A 10,013-nucleotide genomic window follows, 5' to 3' on the forward strand; every position below is an offset into this window, starting at 1 on the left:
TTTTTTAGCGTATCGCATGTCCCGGACTTATCAGTCAGATAACTTTCGAGGAAGGGAACCTACTTACATTATATCTAAATTTTTAGCTGGAACAAAGCAAAAGGCTTTGTCCAGCAGATCGCTCCTAGCCACCGTCGCGTACAGTTCGCGTTCGCTCAGTCCCTTTCGAGAGCAACTGCGCATTAAATTGTGTTTAACTATCCGAGTTCTCGACGACTTTTGTGCGTGCGATTTCGTTATTGCGCCGATTCTCTCCGCGAAGAATTTCTATTCGCAAGACTTGGCGCAACTAGTGCTCGACATGGCGAAGTTGAATAAATATCAATTGAGCCAATGGGTCAGATTATTCCAACAGTCCTACGAAATGTTAATGCTCGTGAATACTTGTATCTGCCATCCCTACTTGTCTATATTATATTATCTCTCTTTCTTACGTGGCTCATCTTTCAAGAATTACTGTCCTGAAAAACTCTACGACAGATTGCAAGAGATAAAAAGAAAAAAGCGAGTTGAGAGATTATTGCGCCGTTTGAACATTATCTAAAGCGTAAAAAAAAAAAAAAAAATGCGAGCAAGAGACGTCGTTTGTTTGTGAAACCGTGTGATCGACGACGTGAAGTAGTTTACCGAATCTTGATGCTCGCATAGACTTCTATTTAGGTTCCACTCGACTGAAGCTTCCCTACCTAAATTTCCGCTGTTTCTCTGCCCATTTACTTCCTTTCGACACATTTGGCTTTACTCGCGCCGAAAGAAACCCGGGCGGTGACGGGAAGGAATAACCGTCACCGCGGTAATCGAAAAGGGGATAGTGGAAAACAACGAGACCGCGCGGTGTGAGTGCGACAACGTGTAGGGTTGCCCCGGCGTTCTCTTTTATCAGGCCTGCTCGCCGCGCATGGGGAGAAAAGAGTCTCGGTCGCGGAGGCTCGTCCCTAAGGAGGACAAAAAGAAAAAGGAGGCAAACACCGGACGACTACTAGATTAATTATAGCGACGGAACGACAATAGCGCGCGCGGCTCCTTTGTTGGCCCTAATTAAATTGTCTGCCCTTCCTCGAGTACTCTCCTTCCACCGTCCCATCCAGTCGATCACCACCTACGGATGATGCCTATGCTCCTCGTGTGTCGATAGTAACACGCGCGATGAGAAAACCACCCAGTAACTCGCTCAACGTGTGAAAAGAAACGACGTACGGGAAAAACGGAAAGAGATACTCGCTCGCGCTCCCGATGGCGGTGATCGAGGGTGTAACGTACAATTGGTTTTACTTGAGATAACAGAAGCTACGGCGCTACGATGTGAATCGGTGCTTTCGATGGAAACGACACGCAGGTGTGTTTAATCGAAAGGGCGAATTAGACCGGGCGGATAACGCGACGGATAATTGACGTCTATGAGGAGCCAATTAAGACGATAGAAAATAAGTGTTCGATTTTGTGGAAAAAAAAGAAATCGATTGCTGTCCGTAATGTTGGGCCGGGTAAATTTTTCAGGCGTTCTCGAAAGCTCAAAGTAAGATTAAAAAATTCGAAACATCGAATTTAATTTTTTTTTTTAATTAATATGACGTTAAATATATGACTGGAAATAGAATAATCATACGCGCGCTATCAGAATGTTCAACAATTCACTTATTTCACGGTGAATATATTACGCTTTAAAATTCTACGCAAATATTTTAATGCAAACACGTCGATAAATTACAAAAAATGTAGAAATGTGCTTATTTAAAGTACGAGCACTTTTTTAATACACATACTGATTCCTATTCATATAAATCTCATTGTAAGAGTTCGCGTGATAATTTTGAATTTTATTTTTTCGTACTTTATTATTCGTTGAGAAACATAAAGTAGATAAAAAAATATATGAGATAATATATCCTACTAAGAGAGGATGCAATCGATTTTTTTTTGTACATAATTTCGCGCGGTTAGACTTTAATCTGAACTATATATTCTTAGACTGAATGTCTTTGTTTATCATTTTAGTTAGCTGCCATCGCCTTGAACTGCGGCGTATTGGTCTCTGCCATTTACGAGGGTATTTACGCTCGAAGAGGTGGCGACCCGACCAAGATTAGGGTTGTCACAGATCCCCGTGGAACTACGATAAATAATCTGGGATATCGGGAATATCACCAGCCCACGAACGGTGAGTTCAAGCCAGAGCAGTTTAATTTTCGAAAATTCACAGCAGAACGGAACTTCCGTATTGAATTTAACTTTGTCCGCCTTTGATCTCGGTATCAAATAAGGGTGGAAACGTGAAACGATAATGCGGTATAAGACTATTACGCACGATTAGCATTTTAAACCGTATTCGGTTTTAATGAAATTACGCTCCTATTCATCATTAGCATTGTTCATTGCTATATTTATTATAACACGCGACTAGCATGATCGAGAGACGATTTAATATACTATATTATGTGCAAATTAAATATTTAATATTTAGTTATTTTTAAAATTGCTAAAAAAATTTTTTTTAAGTGTTTTTTTTTAAATAGCTTCGAAAAAATTCAGCCGTTTCTTTTTATCGTCTATGTGTATTTAATATAATTTTCTTATTATTTTGTATTATAAATTTGTTAAGACCTAACGTTTTTTTATTTTTTATTTTTTATTTGGACTATCTTATCCCGATTTTGTTATGAAATTGCAACAATTTATATCATGGATTTTATTTGCCGATACTTGACTGACTTTTCGGAAGACTACGTGTATATGTGTATGTTTGGGCGAGTAATATACAATTTACCGCCCATCGTCATAGTCAGTAGAGCGAAATCTTCGAGGAAAGCTTTCTAACCCCTTATCCAACAGCGACACTCGCTGAGATGATAATATTGAGGCAATATTGTAAGAACTTCGCATCACTATACAGCTTTTCATTCACTGAGAGAGTATAAGAGATTGAATTTAAAAGTAACTTTTTTTTTAATGCAGAATTAAGCAAATAAGAGAGAAAAAATAAAATAATTAATTTACTTTTAATAGTTATTTCTAAAAAAAAAAAAACTGCATAAGATCGGAAGTTCTCTTTTTAAGTTATCGTCAAAAAATATTTTGGACTTACCGATTCGATGCGCAGCAGCGGAGTTATTCAGCTATGCTAATCCTGTAAAATAAAATATAAATTATAAATTATAGAGAGAGTTCAAAATGTCCATCATGTAAAAAAAAAAGAATTCACGAGCTTCTAATTAATTATTCAATTAAATAGTAAAATAGAGTTATCTTGTCCAAATAAGATTTCATATAATATAACACATTAAATGTTTTTAAAATATAAAAATTCTTTCTTTACTGATTTTTAAATTTACTATTGTTTCTAAATATTATCAAAGTGACTCAAAGTAATCGTCAATTTTATATAATTGAAAATACTCACCAGAACGTTGCTCCGCCGAAGCATGTTGCTCATCCAGAGCCTCCTTCTTCCTCTCAGAATGAAACGTGCCGAGCCATCCTTCCGCGTAGGACACTCGCGAAATCCGCAACCGGGTGACTTTACAATCGCGAAATCTAATTTAAAAAACCGCCGATTAACTTAACGGCACTCCCGAGAAAACGCCCGACGAACTGGCTGCAGTTCGTATATTTCATAGTATCGACGACGAGAGCACTTGATTTCCTCTTCGGATTTTTATCCAAGTCTTCGATCCGGGGAACAAGCGTAATATGGTGAATTTGATTTCATCGCAGGTGGCTCGATCTCGATGACAGACGCTAGCGGCAAGCCGTATGTCGGCGGAGCCGGAAACGGATCGACGGCATCAGTGGCAACTTCTGGTAGCGTGGCCAGCACAGCGTCGCCGCTCAGGAGCTCCCTGAAGAAGCCGAAGCCCCTCGGTATCCACAACCCCGGCTTCTCGGCGCACAGCCCGACCTTGTCGAGGAACGGCTCGCAGAAGAAAGTCCGTATACAGACGCATTCGACGGAAGTTTAGTCGAAGCCACACTTTCGGCGCGGTGCCAGCGTCGAGTTTGCTATACGTGATTGCAGCACCGTTGTTGTTTAAGTCTGTTGCGAATGGGAGATCGTACGACGGTGACGAAACGTCTGCTCGAAGTAGTTCCACGTAGCTGTTCCATTAACGGTAGGTATTCTCCAATATTATTGCCGTTGATCCAACGAGAGCGCGATCGAAGATGAAGCTCGTATCGAACAACCTTCGCCGACGTTTCGCCGCAGGCCGCTTGACGTGTGAGAACTTTCTTCGCCGATAACGTCGTCCGTAATCTCGATGGGACTTCCAACGGGCGCGAAAAGCGCGAAGTCGCTTCGCAAGTTCGCCGCGTTGTTGCTGCAACAGAATGTAAATATGATTAGTTATGGTCGATAATCGACGAAACTCTCCGAAGCTACCTGAGTTAAATATCAAATAAATTCAGATCAAATGCGCGATTAATGGCAAGATTAATATTGTTGAGTGTTAGGATTTTTTCAATTTTTCTACAATATCTTTACACACATATTATATATAATATATATTTACATTAAGATTATATAGATTAATAGAATGCAAATGAATTATAAGATGTTTCAGGTGAGAACAGGATGGATTAAAATAAAATGATATATATCATATAAATAGAAGGAAGCTAACAAAATTATGTTTGTTATAAATATGACAGTCATTCTAATAATATTTCCAATATGAGGAAAAATCAGAAAGTATCAAATAACATGAAATATAATACGCACGCATGTATAAGTGATAATAATTGATTGATAATCGCTTTTCTCGTGAAGTTTGTACGAAAGCATATAAGTAATTATACGAAATTGATCATATATTGTATAATCTACAAATTTAATTTTTACTCTTTTTTTATATTGAAAGATTTACTAGTAATACATCAAAAGTTTTTTAATAAAATTAAATTCCAAACTTATTTCACTCTGTTTGTGATAAAATAATATTATTGTTTTAATCACGTTACTTAAAAATTATTTGATTACCGTCGGAACTTCAGAATGCAATAAATAATATATTCCATTGTCGTTGATGCATTTTAAATGCATGTTAAAATAATGAATATTAAAATAGGTAATCCAAAAGTTATAACTATTAACGGTATGAGATTTCTATGTCTATTAAATATGCACGCACATAAAGTCTAAATAATTATTACAATTACTTTTTATTAAAACTTTTTCCGTCCTATCACGTACTTCGTAACGTTAAACATTAATACTTACTTATGATATCGTTTTTGTTAAACGCGTTTTATAAAAGTATTATTTAGAATACATTTATATCTACTACGTAAAAATTTGTTACTTACTTGAAAAAAATTGTATTTGATTAATTTATTATTGAGACATTAAGCTGAATTTGATACTGACCCATTAACTATTAAAAGAGATAATTTTACCTAATAATTGAAGATTGATTGCATCAATGTTGTTTGACGTTAATTATAACACTTTTCATGTTACAAGTTAAATTTTACAACGGAATATAAATTTATTTAACATCTGCTTTGGGTAATTTATATGAAATTACTATTGCAAGAACCAAATTTTCAAAATATTAAAACAAAAAAAAAGCTTTATTCCTTAACTTTAGATAACCATAATTGTTAATTATTATTATTCGACATAACGGCATGCCACGATTGAGAGTCACAAGATACGTGCTATGCTTTCTTTTCTACTCTTTACATATTATATGTTTCTTTTCGTATTATTAGTTTTAAAAATAAATTTACCTCTCTTTGTCGTAAGAGAAAAATCATATTGTAGCATTGCATCCGTCCAGCCCTACGTAGGCAGCTAGCTGTAAAAACAAAAGAAAAAGATATATTATATATATACGAATATAAATATATAAATATATATTTATATTTTATACAATAATTGTTTTACTATCATATTTTATATCTATGTGTGTTATAAAGCGTGCGCGTCCGAGAAAGAGAAAAAGGGAGAAAAAGAGATTTACGTATATTAATTGCTTATGCAATATAAAATTTAGTACTTGCGTATTGTGAAAATCGAGACGTTCGTTTTTTTTTCTTTTTTTTTGCATCCGAGTAGTATTATTACAATTATTTTTTTTTTCGACGACTTTTTTCTATCGTAATTATTGTTACTATACAATTAACGTATCTTTATTCTTACACAAATATTTATATAACACTGTTCGAGAGCCGGCCTCGTTAAAATGTTCGCGTCGCGAGCTACGATCGTTCTTAAAATCGTTCTTGTCCATTAAGATGTTTTCCTAAATAAATGTTTATTCGCATTTGCAACATTTAATTTATTATTATACGGCCATCACGAAACGGTCTTGTAAATGCGAAATTAATCAAATTAAATGTTAAGTTTTAGATCTATCCAATAAGTCTATCGTAGCGAGAATAGTGGTGACTCCCTAAGTACGTAATACGCTTTCGTATTGAAATCTTTGTATAAGAATGTATCGTCACCGGATTATTTGTTCCAGCATATACGGCTAGCATATCTCAACGATAAATTTAATCACTATGCTAAAGATTTTTATATTATAGTTTTGTGCGCAACGGAGTAAAAGCAATTTTCAATTTTATCATGCTTAAACATAAGTAATTAATTATAAACTCGTTGGAAGATAATTCTGTTACAATACAAATATCATGTTATTTCTTTCACAATTGATTGTTCATTTAAGCATGACTAGTTTAACAAATTTATTAACCTGGAAAATGCGTAATACATTTATATACTATTTTCCATGTTTTAAAAAAAGCTTTGTGTAACATTTATCGAAATCCAACTTCAAGTGATTACATTGAAAAAAAAAAGGAACATATTTCAAGATATCTGTTTTATGCTGGTGCAAAATTCTTGCCGAAATACATTCTTTACGTTTTACCCTACAAGATTGTTATGATGTATTTCATTTCCTTGTTATCGTTCATAGATTTAATTAATATCCTAATTAACAATTTATTGAATTATTTAGGTAGCGAGTCGGTCAATAATATCTAATCATATATAATGTATATATTACACGCAGATATGTACTCGCATTTTGATGCGAACAATATATTTGTCATATGTACACCTATATCCATTTGTTAAGCCAGCTGTTTTTGTAAAGTTCGTACACATTCAATGATATTATTAATAACGTGATATACAGTGACTACATAATTGATATTATTATCGGTGATGCTAATTCTTTAATGATCATATATCGATATCGAACAAATAATATATCTACACTAATATTATTGGCGCGATGTACTGTATTAATAATATTAATTGTGTAGACGCTATTCAAGTGCTTGTTAAGGACGGCACGTAAGAAAATGGATAATAAACGAGTTTGAATAAAAAGAAATACTCTCATTTATTTCTGCCGTAAACGTTTCAGTTATTTATTACTGTTCGGGATTGAGAGGAAAAGTGGTTTCGAGCGAGAAATTCGATTTACATTAGCCGTATGAATTTACTTCCGTGTGGCAGGTTGCAGTAGTCGGAACAAAAGCGGATACTTTTAATATTCTTAAAGGATATTCATGGGATTTGTATGTACCTTCCTTAAGCTCCTCGAATACCTCTATCAAGTTCCTCGGAAGTCCCTTTATCAAAACGGGATGAGAATCTCGGTTGCGATGAAGAAAACGGGCGAGATGCAGATCTCACGCTCTCGAATTTGAGCTGGAATTCAAGTTTTTACAAAATCTCGATCGCGAACAATGCAGCTTCGATGCTCGCGCCCGACTGCAAGTACGAAGTTATGGCGGAATAAAGATCGAGACCAGCTTACCTTTATTTGACCGATAGGTGGTCGGTGGATGGACAACGGCGGTGTCCTGCGGTTCGTAGGGCACCCAGGGCGAGACGAGAGACCACTCGCAGATGCCTCGACTTCGTCTAGAATACCGATGCTCCTCGCACAGCTGTCGCAGCTTCTCGTTCGCAGTAGAATAAATCACGCACATGCACACACACAATTATTACGAGTGCGCGATCAGGCGATGATGGAGCGCTGTAATTGGTCGGCGCGCTAGGGTCTTCTTTCCATGGTCTTCTATCACCCGAACGTCGCCGAGCGCCGACGGCGTGGCCCGAATAGATCGACGGCTGGTGGTCGCAGTGAGGACAGAAAAAGTCGCAGAGACCGTTTACGCCAGTACACTGAAAGGACAGATATGATATTTTTTTAGGCGACCTCGGCTAATGTATGTAACCTCTGCGAGATGTGCGTTGGGTCTCACATGAAGCTCGTAGTACACTGAAAAGCAAGTATGGCATGCTTCGGCGACGGCGGCTAGTGGACGTGACCTTGCTGTGATATGCGTCGAGTCTCACATGAAGCACATGCGTACCTGTGCCGTGGTACCCCGGTAGCCGAGGACTGTGCACTGTAAGGCAGATATGGTATTTGCTGCGACGGCTAGCATACGTAATCTTGCAGTGGTATGCGTCAAGTCACACACAGAGCGCGCGCGTAGATGTGTCGTGAAGCACCAGCCGCCGAGGACTGAGAAGGAACGCGCCCCTCCACTTCTCCCATACTCGGCGGCCGAGGGAGAGGATACAGAGAGGGAGTCACGTACGCTAGCCGTTGTCTCTGCGACAAACGCTTTATCTGCCTTTCAGCCTAAATAAAATTCAAGAATCACTTTGATTCTTCAATCAATTCTCGTCAGCGGAATTACGACTCCGAGAATTTGCAAGTAGCGAATGAAACTAGCCGCGGATATGAAATATTCCCCGAGCACTTTTTTTTACCTTAAATTCCTCAAAAATTATTTTATCAAAACGAAATGAGAATCTCGGCCGCGACGAAGAAGACCGGCTAGGTGCAGATCTCACGCTCTTAAATTTTATCTGGAATTTAAGCTTTTATAAAATCTCGATCGCGAACAATGCAGCTTCGATGCTCACGTCGCCCAACTACAAGCACGAAATTATGACGAAATAAAGAACAAGACGACTTACCTTTATTTAACCAGTCAAACGTTGGTAGATAGACAACGACGGTGTTCTGTGCAGGATGCCGCGGTTCACAGGGTCTTCAGGGCAAGGCGAGACGTAGGCACACGATGATAAGTCGTGAGAGAATACGCGGATGCCTCGACATCTTCGTCTGGAAAACTGATGCCCTCCACTCGGCTGACGTATCCGCTTGTCTCCAATGGAACGAGTCACGTAATCACCTTGCCGTCCTTGTGAGCTCGCTATCAGGCGATCATCGAGCGCTGGGATTGATCGGCGCACTAAGATCTTCTATCCAAGGTCTTCTACCTTTTCTATATCTCTTCTATCACCGCCGAGCGCCGACGACGTAGCCCGAATACGCTGTCGGCCGCGGATGAGGCACGGTGAGGAGAGAAAATCGCGAAGATCGTCTTTGAAATAACAGCAAATATATATTCATATTCACCATTATATTACATTTTTGATTTCACAAAACTATTCAGGCTTCGCTCGTATATGACATTAGCCCTTTACACTTATTTATTTGATTGTGGCGTACATCGTGATCGAAAGTTTATTGAAATACTAATCATTTACATTGAAAGCGATATAACTAATTGACGAGATTGTAATATTCGCTGTCTAGTTCAGCGAAACACATTTTTCCGCGCAAATAAATAAGCATTGTAGCGTGAACGCATGCTTACGCCAACCAAGAAAGTATTTTATTTAGGTCAAGTCACTAAAACATGAAGCCAAACCTAAAGTCTGGTCGAGTCACTTATTACGTACGTACCTCCTAGTGGCCTAAATATCTTAGGTCTAATTTAGAGTACAGACCGCGGCCTAAACACAGGCTTAAACTAGGTCATTGATGTTCCCGAGGTGTGGAAATAATATATGTATAAGTGCGATTATATACATAACATGTATGTATGTACATATATAACTTTGTTCCTACGTATGTTAAATATTAAGTAAAAAAAAATCTTTTCTTCTCTTTCCTAATAAAATAAATAAATAAAATTTTTTTATTACTTAATTTACATTTACATACTTAAGATGATCAGTTTTTTAAACAATTTTT

The 10,013-nt window shown here is 37.4% G+C and overlaps 1 protein-coding gene across 1 annotated transcript in view; it reads left to right on the forward strand.

Moving 5' to 3' along the window:
- Positions 1 to 7,340, forward strand: part of LOC139107641 (uncharacterized) — a 28,760-nt gene extending 21,420 nt beyond the window's left edge. Inside the window, exons 5-6 of the mRNA XM_070665407.1 lie at positions 1,996 to 2,158; positions 3,712 to 7,340. Coding sequence (XP_070521508.1) covers positions 1,996 to 2,158; positions 3,712 to 3,956 — 408 coding nt within the window. The 3' untranslated portion in view covers positions 3,957 to 7,340. The remainder of the gene's footprint in view (positions 1 to 1,995; positions 2,159 to 3,711) is intronic.
- The last annotated feature ends 2,673 nt before the right edge of the window (positions 7,341 to 10,013 follow it).

This window comes from Cardiocondyla obscurior, linkage group LG13 (genome assembly GCF_019399895.1).
Source record: "Cardiocondyla obscurior isolate alpha-2009 linkage group LG13, Cobs3.1, whole genome shotgun sequence".
NCBI classification, from domain to species: Eukaryota; Metazoa; Arthropoda; class Insecta; order Hymenoptera; family Formicidae; genus Cardiocondyla; species Cardiocondyla obscurior.